At 37.7% G+C, this 15,142-nt stretch overlaps 1 protein-coding gene across 3 annotated transcripts in view; it reads right to left on the bottom strand.

Annotated features, from left to right (window-relative positions):
* Positions 1 to 318: 318 nt before the first annotated feature.
* NUDCD1 (NudC domain containing 1) overlaps positions 319 to 15,142 on the bottom strand; it is a 42,771-nt gene continuing 27,947 nt past the window's right edge. For 2 of the 3 annotated variants that reach the window (XM_061995152.1, XM_061995153.1), the window contains 4 exons: positions 14,636 to 14,780; positions 12,416 to 12,541; positions 6,472 to 6,631; positions 319 to 3,239 (listed from right to left, as the gene is read on the bottom strand). In XM_061995152.1, coding sequence (XP_061851136.1) covers positions 2,947 to 3,239; positions 6,472 to 6,631; positions 12,416 to 12,541; positions 14,636 to 14,780 — 724 coding nt within the window. In that variant the 3' untranslated portion in view covers positions 319 to 2,946. Of the gene's footprint in view, positions 3,240 to 4,640; positions 4,701 to 6,471; positions 6,632 to 12,415; positions 12,542 to 14,635; positions 14,781 to 15,142 lie in introns of those variants that run through there. The other variant, XM_061995154.1, reaches the window with a different exon arrangement.

The raw sequence follows: 15,142 nt of genomic DNA on the forward strand, positions 1-15,142 counted from the left end.
TTGATGCATTCCAGATGCCATTGGCCTTCTTGGCCACGATGGCACATTGCTGGCTCATATTTAGCTTATTATCAATCAGATCTCCCAGGTCTCTCTCTGCAGAGCTGCTCTTCAGCAGTTCGACCCCCAGCCTGTACTGGTGCATGGGGTTGTTCCTTCCCAGATGCAGGACTCTGCACTTGTCCTTGTTGAACCTTGTTGCCCTAACAGAAAGCCTTTTAACAGAACAAGTCTCATTTTAAGGAATTTCTTATTTATATTTTTCTATTTTGTTTCAGAGGCATAAGAAGGGCACACATTTGAAATGGAAATAAATACTTTAAAGTCATTTAAAAAACCTTTATTGATAGATTTACCATTTTTCCATTTATTTTAGCTTGTAGATGAATACATGATACATTCCAAATATGCAGCCAAGGAAAAAACTGAAAAATAATATTAGACATAAATAATGCAAGTCAATGATGGCCAAATATTCTCTGAGAAATTCTGTAAACAGGCTGTGATTGGGACCTTTCAGAAAGTACCGGGTCTTAAAAGGAAAGATTTCAGGAAATAAAATCCTAGAAAAATTGAAGTAAGGTTCTCAGAAAACCAACTCTCTCAAATATCCCCATTCTATACGTTGTATAAGCCTATATTAATAAGCTAAATAAACAGGCCTCAAAATTAGGTGAACACAGAAATGGAAATGCTCATAGGAAGTGCCTCCCTCTGGCCTGCTGACATTAATTACAGCAGCCTGCTGTGCAACAGCACAGGTTTCTCAAGGCAAGAAATCTTTTAAATAAGACATGTCCTTAACTCTCATAGAAAGAAAAAATATAAGAGAGACTGGCATGGTCTTTCTGAGTACACCATGGTTGCAAATAGATGGGTCACATGGCAAAAAGGGTGAACCTTCCCCCCACATTCAGTTGTTCCCAGAAGTGAACAAAAATTCCCTTAAAACAGACACACACTTGGGCCAGAATGTGAATTTCAGTCCTTGCAAACTGCAAAGCAGCCTCTGAAGAAGTAACAAATTTACTTGACTTTGTTTCCTCTGTTGCAGGAGAAAATCATCAGTTGCAGGAGACAGAAGTATGTATCCAGATATCTAAGCCACAAAAAGGAGAATTTGCCAAAGAACAGCTGAAATTCTCATCTGTACTGAGGATTCCTGAAACAGACTTGAAGTGACAAAAGCACATTGCCTATGAATTCTTCACTCCTCCATTCATTCTCCCAATACCACAATGTGTTCTTGACTCTGCGTTCCCAGAGCTTCTCAGGCTACTAAGTAATATCCACATAAATCTCAAAGCACTTACTTTATGACGCAAAGTAATCACCTACATAAAGTCTTTTAGAATAAAGAGCTCTGTACGAATTCTACTACCTTGTTTGACATTATTGCCCAACAGTGAAAACTTGGATGCAAACCATTCATGAAACAGTAATACATTCACTAAGTCCTTTTAAAAAGCATTTAAGCTTTAAAAACACAGAATGAGATGGGAAGGTTTGCAAATCAAGTCTGTTTTAACTTACCAGGTAAGAGTAAGGATTTTATTGGATATACAATACAATACTGCTGTAAGGAGGAGAAAACAGCAGGTACCTTGAAAAACTCCTGCATTTGGAGGTCGGTTTTTTTTGCAAGCTACACTTGCTTGACTCCCTCTTAACTTTTCACTGTATTATTTAATATAGACTATTAGTCTGCTGCTTGTATTTGTGTCTCTCCGTACTTTGGTACCACAGATGACAGCAGTTTCCCTGCCAGTACACAACGTATTAGGCAGTCTTTGCTATGGAGTTGTAAGCAAACTATAAAAAAAAAACCCCAAAACAACTTAAGAGTGGAGCTGTCAGAACTGACTTGGTTTTTTTTTGTTTAACTGTATTGACAATATTAATTTAAAAAGAAATAAGAACCTTCAGATACAGCTATTCCATGCAATTAACCAGCCACGTTGTTAAATTGAAGCATACTCATGGCCTGGGTAGTGTTGCATTGCAAATATACCACATTTGGACTTCTGCATCAGCCAAAACAAAATGGCTAACCACTAACACAGTATTTACAGTGGTATTTGAGGCAGAAGCAGCACCTCTGAGTTTCCCTTCTCAGGTTACAATACAGGTGCTTTTTCTGTTAGCTATCTTCTAATTGTAAATTAGTCACTTGAGATGAAGTACAACGTCAAATAAAAATGTCACAACTGAATACAAACAGACCTTGACTAATACCATTCAATATGTAATCACCAGCTATACATTGCTCTTACTTTGCTTCAGGAAAATTCTACTAAAAGCTATTCTAGAATCACTTAAAATGTGAACAGATTTCACTGCAAGTATGAGCAAGTCCCAAATCAGTACTTTAAAATCTGCGTATACAATGAAATTACTCCAATTGAACAAATTACCTGTCAAGAATCATCATATTCCATCCTTTCACTCGCATTTCTCTCAATACTACTGAATCTTTTTTTTTGGCCAAGGATACTTTAGAAATTTTTCTTCTTTAAGATACACACTACTTTGCACATCATATGCTTGCAACTGAAGGCTTTATTTTCTTTATCCCAGTACTTCTTTCATAGGCAAACAGTGGCATTTAAAAACAGAAGTGAATTTACAAAACTCAGAAGTATGGCAAACAATCATTTGGAGAAAACAATGCATAAATCTATTCACCTATGTGATAGACTGACAAGGGCTTTGAGAAAGCTGTTAGTGCAGAAGGCATTTTCCCATAGCGCTGAAAAAGCTTACTGCAGTGACAGCAAAGTTGAAAAACCTGCCCACTATCTTAAAATTCTAAAGACAATTTTTCATTCCCCTATAAAATATCTCAATTTTAAACTTCAGCAAGTTGTACTGAACTTCTCAGATCATTCACCTAGCCAGTTCTTTACCAACCTGTTAACACAAACTACAGCACAATATACTGAATAATTAATTTCCAGGGTTCACTTTTATTAAAAACAAGGTTTTTGTTGTGAGAACAAATAATCTCTCATTGGTAGCCTGAAAGCCTAAGATAGGATCATTGGCTTCCAGAGTTGCTACTAGCTGCTTAGCAACCTGTCCTACTTGTCTTCCTTCCTTCCTGTTGTAGAGAACTGTGGAGAGAGGAGTCGGTTGTCGATAGATGAAAACTCTTCGCATGCACTCACAAAGAGCAGCATAGGAGTAATCTGGAGCACAAGCCATGAACTTCTTGTCTTGCTTTGATGCTTGGACATAACCTGCAGGGCACAAAAAGAAGTAGAAGGAATAGTAATATATTGGTTTCAACAGCACTTCAACTAGTTAAGACAAAATCAAGCTTAGCTTAAAAAAATAACGTGCAATTGGTAACAAAAGAAGAAAAAAAGAGACCTTTTATTAAATAAGCCAATAGTTTTTGGAAGTATGCAGTAATCAATTTAACAGCAATATTCAGTTCTTCTGGTATGTACAGCTAGATACTGTTCTCACACATAGTTCCTCTCAGCTTCACAAGGTCTTCAGTTTTCTCAGCAGGATCATAAGACAGATACATATCTTGGCCCAATATTAGTAGTGTAAGCAGAATAAAGCTCTTCTCTCCCCTGATCTCCCTGCTTGTAATTACACTTACAAGTTTAGATTTCTGAGCCTACCTCACTTTAAACAGACACTTAAAACATGCCTTCTGTTTAGAGCTGACTGAGAAAAACAACAGTTAATTTTCAACTCTGTAATCTTTGTTAACATGTACTGAGAATGAAAAATCTTCCTTTTCTTCTTCCACTACAGAACTCAGTACACAGACTTTCAGATGAATTTCCTTTCATAGAATCATAGAATGGTAGGGGTTGAAAGGGACCTTTAGAGATCATCTAGTCCAATCCCCCTGCAGAAGCAGGTCCATCTAGATCAGGTTACACAGGAATGTGTCCAGATGAGTCTTAAAGATCTCCAATGAAGGAGACTCCACAATCCCTCTGGGCAGCCTGTTCCACTGCTCCATCACCCTCACAGTGAAATAGTCCTTTCTGATGTTTAAATGGAACTTTTTGTGTTCCAGCTTCATCCCATTACCCCTTGTCCTGTTGCTAGATACAATAGAAAAAAGAGATGTCCCAACCTCCTGACACCCGCCCTTTATACACTTGTAAATGTTAATCAGATCTCCCCTCCGTCTTCTCTAGATGAATCAGCCCCAGTTCCCGCAGCATTTCCTCATAAGGAAGATGCTCTAGTCCCCTGATCCTCTTGGTGGCCCTGCGCTGGACTCTCGTAAAGAGACTTCAGACACAATCTTTGCAAAATGATCTACGATCTTTCTGAAAGGTTATTTGCTTCACTTCCACTGAACAACACATGGCAATGGTTATCACTGAAAGCATCTCTGAGAATTGCAAGCATGCTAAGAGTTTACTCTTTGGCCCTCTCCTCTTTATCACAGGGTATAGGTCAAAGAATTTGTACTGGTGCTGGCTGGGATGGAGTTAATTTTCTTCACAGATAAGAAGAAAACTGTGAACTGTGGTGAGAATTGGTAATATCACACAACTACTCTTTCAACCAGCAACAAATCATTAGACATTATCAGTAAAAGGTCTATTCAAGGTCAATTGCTTTTTCCAACATAAAGTTGTTAAGACGGACATTTGGAAGAAAAAAACCTTAGCCTCTTCAGTTTGCCTTTGGTTCCTTCCTTAGCTTTCAGTCCAAGACTTGAACTGAAAAAAAAAAAAATTTTCAATCACTATTTTTCTGTATCTTTCTAAAAACTAATTCCAAAAGTTCAAGCAGAGGAAGGAAATGGGGCTGCTACCATTGCTTTGGTCCACATATGAATGCTCTAGGTTTTGGTAAAATAGCTTTGTATTCCAGAAAATACTACGTTTTACTACTAGCTCTTGCAAAGCACTTCTACATTTGGTTTTAGATAAACAAGCACATGACTTACATCACCTCCAGCACACAAAAGGTGACCTAGATTAGTACAGAAGTGTAAACTTCAATACAATACTGTAAAATGGTAGTATAATACGGAGAAAGAAGTAGAGGAACAGTGTTGGGTTTTATCACCTTAGGTACAAAAAGCTCAAAGATATCATGATTTCCTTCCTGTTATTTTCAGAACAATAAAAACACATTCTTAAAAACTCAGCATAGAAAGTAGAAACTAACAGGAAGTTGAAGAAACATGTTAATCCTTTTCACCTGCTTTTTTCTGAGCATAATGAAATTTCAGAGTAAACAAAGAACAAACTGAAATTAATCTCTCACTTGTTAGAGGATTTGCTGTAATGCCTACAGCTTAATTTCATCTTAAGTTAAAATAACAGGCTATTAAAAAATCATTCATACTACAAAACTAAATAAATTGCAAAAATTGATAACACATAATTGGTTTTGTTCTAGTAACCTGTGTGAGATCTCTAAACCTGCTCGTATCTTCCCTTTCATTCTGGACTCAAGACAGAGTGGTGTAGTCAAACAAATGTATTTCAGTGATGGAGGGAATAAATTGTCACACTCATAGCATTATTGAAGGAATAGGTTTAGAGAGAACTTAGAGAATGTGAAGGCTACAGTTGTCACAGGAGAAGTAAATTCTGGACCAGACCAATTTTCATAAAAACTGATTTGTCTTTTTCTTGCTTGATAGGTACAACACTGGGTTATAGGGAACATCCTATTTGGATTTCATGTGGCCATTCTTTCTCTTGCATCCATGTTTTTCAAAGTATTTTCTATTTCTGACCTTTAGGATTCTGCTTCCAACAGTAGGTGAAAACGTTCTCACTAGTGATTGCGAGAGCAATAACTAACAATTCTTCACAATCACATTTTCCTCTTTTTGGGCAGTTTGTAATTTCAGCAGAGTTAGGGACTTCCTGAGCATGAGCTGCCACAGTTAAATTCTTGATTGATTTTTGCTGTCACAGTGATCATTTGGGAGTTTTTATTTTTTAAATTAATGAAAACATTCCATGTCCAGCAAATGTTGCAGCAGGGGGTTCCACAGCTTAAATGTGCATATATGAGGGCTTTTTTTTTAGCCTCTTGAACATACTATGTACCAGTGCCACTGGATGCTTCCAGCTCTGAGGCATGAGGAAACAATTACAGCAGAGGAAACAATTAATAAGTACATCCAACTCTTCAGACCTGTCACCTGGGACAAGAAGATAAGAAAAATCTACTTTGCTTGCATCTTGTATATGGTCTGAAAAGGATTATTTTCCTTCCAAGGCATTTTACTTCTAATGTTCTACTATTTCTGTCACAGTACCCTTCCTGCTACCATATGAGATAGAGATATATATATATGTAAAATACATACATACATATATATATAAAATATATATTATATGATAGCTGCTATCATAGTACCTTTCCATTCAAATTTACTAAAGTGAAATATCAACAGAAGTCACACTAAGAGTATTAAGGTAGAAAAGTCTCAGATGGAGGAGTGTAAAACAGAAGTTAATTTCCTACCTAGAGCATTAAAAGTTGCAATGTGCTCCCACATGTTCTCTGGTTGGTCAGAGCGGGGCTGCCAGAGAAGAGCATCAACATCATGCCTCAGGCAAAAGCATGGCATTTCTCTGGGATCCACAACAACTGAGAAAAGATACTGGTTGCTTCCAAGATTTATCTGAAAATGAAAAAAAATATATAACATTGATTCAAAGCATTACTAGGAGATTCTGCCACTCGTCCTGCCAAAGTCAGATCACCAACAGCTTCAAGTTTGTTAGCTGATAAAATGTTTGAATGCATAATGCTGCACCCCACTGATCAACAGCTCAATAAATACACCATGGGTAGCTAATACATTTCAAGCAGATACAATTAAGTTTCTTGGGGTACTATTTAGAGAAACATTATGTCCCCTACACAAGCAAATGGGAGTATGTTTTGTGTACAAATGTCTTTCTAGGACAGAGGATCCTAACCTGCAACTTCTGGTGTTGGGAAAAAACTTCTAAGTAATCACATCTGGTTTCCTGTAGTGCCAACAGGGAGAGAAATATTGTCCCTCTGCAGTAAAAGTTGGTAAGCACTGGAATAAAGACTAGTTCAAATACTAAAATTATGAAGTGTCAACAATTTTTTACTCACAATCAACTAATTACTAAGTTTCAGATCAGCACGTCAAATATGTCTCGATCACAATAACAATTCAATAACTACTTCTATCCACTAGGAATGACCAGCTACGTAAGAAAAAGAAGACAGGCGTATCCTGCTACCTGAATATGCAACAGTAAGAATAAACAATAAAATTACACATATTTTGACTTTTCTATGTAAAAGCTTCTGAAAGAAGTTACCAGCATTATGACTAGCAAGGGCTCAGAGGAAAGAACAATCTGTTCCCTTAAGGTCTATCACAAAAGAAAGTTGAGGAATTCCTGTTTGTACTCAGAAATGATCTACATTGTGTCAGCAGATAAACAAATACATTTAAACTATTTTTTTTATATCATAGAATGTTCCAGCTGGCATCCATTACTCCTTGTCCTGGCAGAGACAACCCAGAAAAAAGTGACACCCCATCCTCCTGACATCCAACCTTTAGGTATTTTTAAGTGTTGATGAGGTCCTCTCTGTGTCTTCTCTTTTCTAGGCTAAACAGCTCCTGGTCTCACAGTCTTTTATCAGAAGAAAGATGTTCCAGTCCCGTGATCCCTTGCTAACACTCCACTGGACTCTCTGCAGAAGTTCGCTGTCTCTCTCGAGCTGAGGAGCCCAAAACTGGAAACAGTACTCTAAATGACACCTCATCAGAGCAGAGTAAAGGGAGAGGAGAATCTGCCTTGACCTGCTGGCCACACTCTCCTTGATGCATCCCAGGATGTCACTGGCCTTCCTGGCCACAGGGCACATTGTTGCCTTATGTTTAGTTTATTGTCACACAGGACTCCCAGGTCTCTCTCCACAGAGCTGCTTTCCAGCAGGTCACTCCCAGCCTGTACTGGTGCATGGGGTGGTTCGCCTCAAGGTGCAGGAGTCTGGATTTGCCTCATGAGGATCCTCTCTGCCCAACTCTCAAGCCAGTCAAGATCCCACTGGATGGCAGCACAGCCTTCCGGTTAATCAGCCACTCCTCCCAGTTTGGTGTCATGTTGAGTAAGACTGGCCCCAGAACCAATCCCTGTGGAATGTTATTTGCCACAGGCCTCCAACTACTGATTACCACCTTCTAGGCTCTGTCATTCAGCTTGTTTTTGATCCATCTCACCATCCACTCACCCAAAAGAAGCTACTATCCAGAAGCTATGTCTGCAACACTAACATGCTGAAGATTACACCCTAATACATGGTACAATGTATTATTCTCCAATGAGCCTTTCAGATGTTGGTATTTGTTGACTAATCATTCTCAAAACAGTTGTCAGAGCATTCTTTTTACAACATATATTGTGGCAATAAGGTGCAAGCCTTTTACATTAGCATTGTTCATATGTCACAGGATGAGGCCTCTGTCTTGAAGACCTTAGTTTAATCTTAACATAAGATCCAGTGGACAGAACAACAGCCTTGAAGACCCAGACATTTGTTTACTTGAAGTTATGCAGTCTATGGCAGAACTAACATAATTATTTCAGTTGATTAAGTTCAAGTCTAATGGCTCAACTTCAAAACAGTCTTTTATTACTATGCCATACAACAGGCACACAAATTCTTCAGTACAAAAGTGAAACAATCCTCAGTCTCCATTTGGGCCAGATTAAATAACTAAGAGGTAAAGAAACATTAATAAGATAACATCAAGAGCTATGCTAATATGGTGCCTCAGGAAAACAAAGCAAAAAAGAGGAGGCAGGAAGTATATTGGTGTCATATGCTGAGCAAAACAAAGTATGAAGTCCTAGTCCCTCAACTGACAGAGGTGAGTGGAAGAGACCTCTAAAGAGCACACGACATGCAGAACGAAGGGGAATCAACTTGAGAAACTTGAAGTGATATCTCTCATACATTTAGTTTAAGACTCACTTCATGGACTCCTACTGCATGCTCACATAAGGACCTGCTTCTCACACCGGTGAAAAAGTCATGGGGATTGTGCATCAACACTCCACAGAGTCATGGACAGCTGACTCAAGTATGATTTGACCAAAAAAGGTGCTTGAAGGTCCAGTCTCCTCAGTTGTTTTTCACCAATGCGACCTGTCCTTTGCTGCTGGACAGGTCAACCCCCTTTGCTGCTGGGTACCTCCCCAAAATACATTGTTACTGCTTCTACTTCATTCCCTAATCTCCCAGGTAAGAAAAGCAGAAAGCACCCAAAGGAAATGAAGCTTGGCATCCTACAGGCTGGAATTACATTTTCCTGAGCTTCTCTTCCCCAGAACTTCTCATACACGTCATCTCTTCTCATTGCTAAGTTTTTTTCTCCCATAACCCTCACCTGCTTTGTGGAACACAATGTAGTATTACCTATCACTGATCCTGAGCTTTGGCTGTGCTTTCAGGTCAAACAGCTACTGCCTTTCAGACTGGATATGGACTGAGTTACTGTGGTGAGATTGCCTCTAGGTGGCTTCCAGACATCCATCCAACTGCTCTCTCACTCACCCTCCTCAACAGGATGAGGAGAGAACAAAACGAAAAAGCTCATGGGTCAAAATAAAGTCACTTACCAAGGAAGGGCAAAATAAGACTTTACCTGGCGAAAAAATAATTAATTTATTGCTAATTAAAAATAAAGTAGGACGATAAGAAACAAAGAGTAAGATTTTAGAAGAATCTTTCCTGACTCAACTTCATTCCTGCATCTCTGGCTCCTCTTCCTCCCACACTACCAGCATGGTGCAGGCACACAGGGAACAGAGCTGTGGTGAATCCATAATGCTTTCTCTCTGCCACTCCTTCTTCCTCATGCAGTTCCCCTGCTCCAACATGGCGTCCCTCCCACAGGATCCAGTCCTTCACAAACTACTCCAATGCGAGTCCTTCCCATTTCTTGATGAACTGCTGACAGTGTGGGTCCTTTCCACAGAGTACAGTCTTTCAGGAATGGACTGCTCCAGCGTGGATCCTCCACAGACTACAGTTTCTACCAGAAAACCAGCTCCTGCATGGGACTCTCTTCACTGACCACAGCTTCTGCCAGGAGCTTGGTCCACTGGCTGCTATTTCCTCCAGGGCACATTCACTCACTCTGGCATGGGATACTCGCCAAGCTGCAGGTGGATCTCTGCTCCCTCATGGCCTCCATGACTGCAAGGGCAGAGCCAGCCTCACCATGTGCGGTGAGGGAATGCCTGCTCAAGAGCCTGAAGCACTTCCTGTTCTCTGACTTTGGTGTCTCCAGTGCTGATTCTCTCACATTTATCTTCAATAGTCTCTCACAGCTACTGCACAGGCTTTTTTACCTTTTCTTCAATATTTTTTTCCTGCAGGCCATCAGCATCCCTGATGGACTACGTTGTATCCTACAGTGGGTAGGTAATAGCTGTGGTGGAACAAGTAGCATCTCTTCCCTTATGCCATTCCAGTTTTGCTAAGTAGGGGTGCCTGGGTTTCCCACTGTAAGGACATCGCACAACTTGGTACTTCAGGCATCCTTCAGCATTTTGTCAACAACTAATTTGCATGCATTGTCATACATGCCCCTGCAACTGGTTTTAACAGGATACATAATACACACCTCAAGCATATGATAGTTAAATATTAGTCTACATAACACAGAAAGCAAGGTTTACATTTTAAATGCTTCTGCAGGCAGTTCTAAGAACCAGAGAGCATTTTTAGGCAGTGCATACTTCATCTGACAAAGCCTCTCCCCTCCACAGCAAAAAAACACTGTCCATCATGCACCTCTAGTTTCTGATGGCTTGGAAACACACCACCATGTCGGAGTTTAGGCCACCATTAACCTAACTTAAAGAATTTATTATTTTTCTCTAAGGAGAAACTGAATGACTGCATTTGAGTTAGAGGAGACAAATGTAATTTCACTACATAAGCACAGGACAGTATAAAAGTATATTTCACAAAGATTACTGGGTGTCAAATTTATCTCATCTGGACCATTACCATTGAAAGGCACTAGTAAATGTCAAGAAAAACAAGATCAAGTATCCTTACAGAACAGATATTATTGCATCATCAATGTTTTATATCCTTAAATTATAATTCAAGGTAGGAAATGTTTCTATATAAATATTTCATGGTCTTAAATTCTCTAAGATTCTGGGCACGTTTCACAAAGTTCTCTCCAACTTCAGAGCAAAGAGACATACATAACCGTATGCTACTGATGATGGCTTATTACAAAATATAGAGGCTACAGATTCTTAACAGGCAATCCAATCCATGTTATAATCATTGTGTAAAAAGTTTATCCTTCCATTTAGTTTGAATGTCTTGTTGCTACTTATGTCTGCTGTCTGTCATTCTCTTACCACACATCATTGAACAGCTAAAATCAGTTTGAACCAAGTTGCTATAAAACGTCCACCTATCAACTAGAGATTTTATTCTGACAAATGTTACGTATCACACTGTATTCACACAACAGACTACTTGATGGAGCATGCTAGCTTTTACTAATCTGTATTTCTTTGGGAGCACAGAGGCACGTAGAGGCATGTATACACATACATATAGATACACAAACACAGACATACATATATGTATCTGTAGTGACAAAGGGAAAGCGATACAGCTTTTTTTAAAAACAAACAAACCACCAAGATCTGCAAGATACAGGCTTAAGACTTCTAGAGCCTTTCTGAGGAAATGTGAAATTATGAGCTGATTAAAAAAATCTCATCCTGTAACTATGACATTTTCCATAAAAAAGGTTATCCTATATGTATTTGTGTGATGAGATGCAATACCAATGATTGTTGCAAGTTTAGCAGACATATCTGCTACATAAACTCAAACCCCAAGACAAAAACTTAAATCTGTGACATTTTCGTATGATTGTTTCTCATTTTATCCAACAGACCAGATCAAGTTTTACCTTACTGTTAGTCAAAGTTGCTTACAGCCCAGACAAGATTCCTATTGAAGCTTTTTGCTTACTGTTATTTCCAGTGTGACTGACATTTAGACACATATCATAAAGTGATCTATGCTTCAGCACCATATCTGAAAAGTTAGTGCGAAAATGCAAGCTAAGAATCTAGAATTTTTTACTACTGAAAAATACCCTTTTCTTGTAATTATTCTGACATAACTTTGCTTTTCCAAATGGCTCACTTACGAAAACACATGTGCTTTTAAAATCAGAATAAAAGGAGCCTTGTCATCACATTAAAATGACATTGAAGAACACATATTGCTTGAGAACTTATGTTAAGGAAGATCTTTACATGGTTTCAAGAGCTTGCACAATTTTTTTTCCTGATACTAGAAATCAATCTTGCATGTCAGTAAAAAAAAGTTTTAAAATATTTATTTAATAATTTGCAGTACTTACCACATGAGTGACTTTCAAGGTATCACCATCAAATCTGCACAAGCTTGCACCATCTTCAAGAAAAGCATCACATTCTTCTAATTCTTGAGCATTACATGGTGGGTTTTCCTTTTCAGGGTTTGGATTCTGACATAAAAAGATAGTGACCTATACTGAAAATCTGAGCTGCTGAATATATATACATATATGTAATAGAACCTTTTTCAATAGAACAGGAAGAATAATTTGTATATACTTACATACTTAAAGATCAAGCAATTATGTAGCTATTGAAAAAAACCCATTTCTGTTGCAGAGAATAGCATGAGTGCTAGGTACAACAAAATCCATTACAACTTAAGGAAAGATACACAAGCCACTAAAACATGGACAATAAATTCCTTTCTGTAAGTAGCAAACATATACAGTCATGAAAATCTAAGTAAGTTTAGTAAATTTACATCAGAGTAAACTTCTTTTAGATTGCCATCAGAAATGATACTAAAAATGGATCAGTTAATTCTGTAAGCAGCTCTAAATGCATGCCTCCTTTTAGGTTTTCTAACAATTAGTTTAAATGAATAATGCTGTTATGCAGATTTCTCAACGCACTCAAAACAAGGAAAAAGCATATGTATTTGTATGCCACAAGTCAGACACTTTTATTACTAATTTGAGAGCTAGACGTAAGACTACTGTATACAGAAATCGCTTACTTCTGCTTATATCTTCCTTGCATGATTTTCATAACACTTATGGTATGTTACCTTTGTGACATATTTAAAGAACTAATTTAATGATAACAGAAAGGCATCTTTATTTAACAGAAGGCAAAAATATACACTTCCCTCTTCAAGTATGACTTAACATTGCTTCCTGAACAAAGAAGATTCCCTCTTGATAACTAATATAAGCTGAAAGCTGATGCCAGATGGAATGTGTTCATTTCTTAATCCGTTTCAGCTGATTATTAAGGATATTTACTTTGGTTCAGTCCCCAAAGTGAAGGAAATCAGCATAATTTTTTTTTAATTGGTAAGACAAATTACCATCAAAGAAAACAAACATGGAGAACAAATAAATGTCCCTAAGTGACAGAAACCATGAAAATTAAGTATCATCTATTGCAGGCACAGGACTTTATCTGTCCCTTTAGAGGCTAGACTTTGGGGTTCAACATCTCCTTTATCAGGCATTCTTGATGGCCTCTGGTTTTCTGTTTTATCAAGAGGCTTTTAAAAATACCACTCCAGGTAAATATCATCATCACCATAAACAATTAAGATGACAAAAAAGAATCTATGCCTACATGTGTAGCTAAAGTTGCAGTATGAAATTTAAAAGAAGAGTTACCCAAGGAAAGATTTTTTTTTTAACCCATGATCATTACTGCACAGAAGCTGAAAACTTGTGACAAAATAAAGGATCACTTTAAGCTCAGTATGAGTTACAAATGAAAATAAATTTGAAGTTCCAAATAAATCTATGGTCAAAAGATGTACAATATCCTGTCCGCAATATTGAGGGACAAAGAAATCAATTTAGAGCACTAAACAGAATTAATTTTAATAACACTTTTCAGCCTTATTAAAAAAAATAATTCAAAACTAACATATGAAGACCCATAGGGAGTCACACTTGACAAGTTGTAGATAAGATGTCATTTTCCAATTAAATCAAAAGGGGAAGCATCCAGCAAACAGCAGTTAAAATTACATTTTAAATGTTTTAAGTAAACTCCCTGTATAACCATAATGCCAGAAAGTTCATGAGTTGTGCTTATGCTTTCACAAATTTTCCTTTTTAAAATGTTATTTTGACTTAAGAGTCTGTAAGTCAAGTATAGTATTCCCAGCAAGATATAAAAGTGTTGCTAACTTATTGATAAACAGGAAACAGAAACCCTTCAAAATTACTTAACTGTTTTAAACCAAGTTGCCACATTGTAAGTAGTGGGAACAAACTTTATCTTCAGTGTTAAATCAGATTTCTGTTTTAGTGCAAGATGCTTTCATGTAAACTAAAATCCATCCCCTAGGAGGACGGAATTACTGCTCAAAGTATATTCAAAACGAGCGCTATTAGTTTGTTACCAGTTTCTGTTAAAAATGTGAGTAGAGTTGGGGTTCTGAATAGTAAATGAACAGATGGGCTCTCCTAAAGAAGTGCAAATTAGAGTATCAAGAAGAGACGATTAACAAATGTACAAGTATTTTAAATGTTTTCTTTTCAACCCCTTACCAGTACTTCAGAGGTAAGATGCATCAGGCTTTCGGCTATCTCAGAGCACTGAGAAGCGTCCATAACGAATTCCCCTCTTGTATCACCAACTATTAGCTCTGGCCACCGAGGTCCCTCATTTTTCTTAATTAGAGAAATTTCCAAACTAAAATGCAAATACAATACCAAGAGTAGTACATAAAAATACTGCATTCATATCTCAGATTAGCCAAAAAGCTCTAAATGTAGATTTGAGCACTTCTTTCCAAACTCAACTAATAATGCAAATCAGAAGGCATTTGCATCCAATTTATAAAATCTACTATTTAATGTAAAATATTCTAAAGAAAAAACAGACTAAGGACATGTGATTTCTAAAAGTCTAGGCACAAACAGAATGTATTCATGTAAGTGCCCTCAGAGTTTTCAATGTAAATGCAATTTCCCCCGTAGCAGTCTTACTAAAATATTTTTAAAACTGTAAGAGATCATCTGTAAAGAAATCTATTCAAAGACTGGCAGAATTTT

Source organism: Colius striatus, chromosome 4 (genome assembly GCF_028858725.1).
Source record: "Colius striatus isolate bColStr4 chromosome 4, bColStr4.1.hap1, whole genome shotgun sequence".
Classification (NCBI taxonomy): domain Eukaryota; kingdom Metazoa; phylum Chordata; class Aves; order Coliiformes; family Coliidae; genus Colius; species Colius striatus.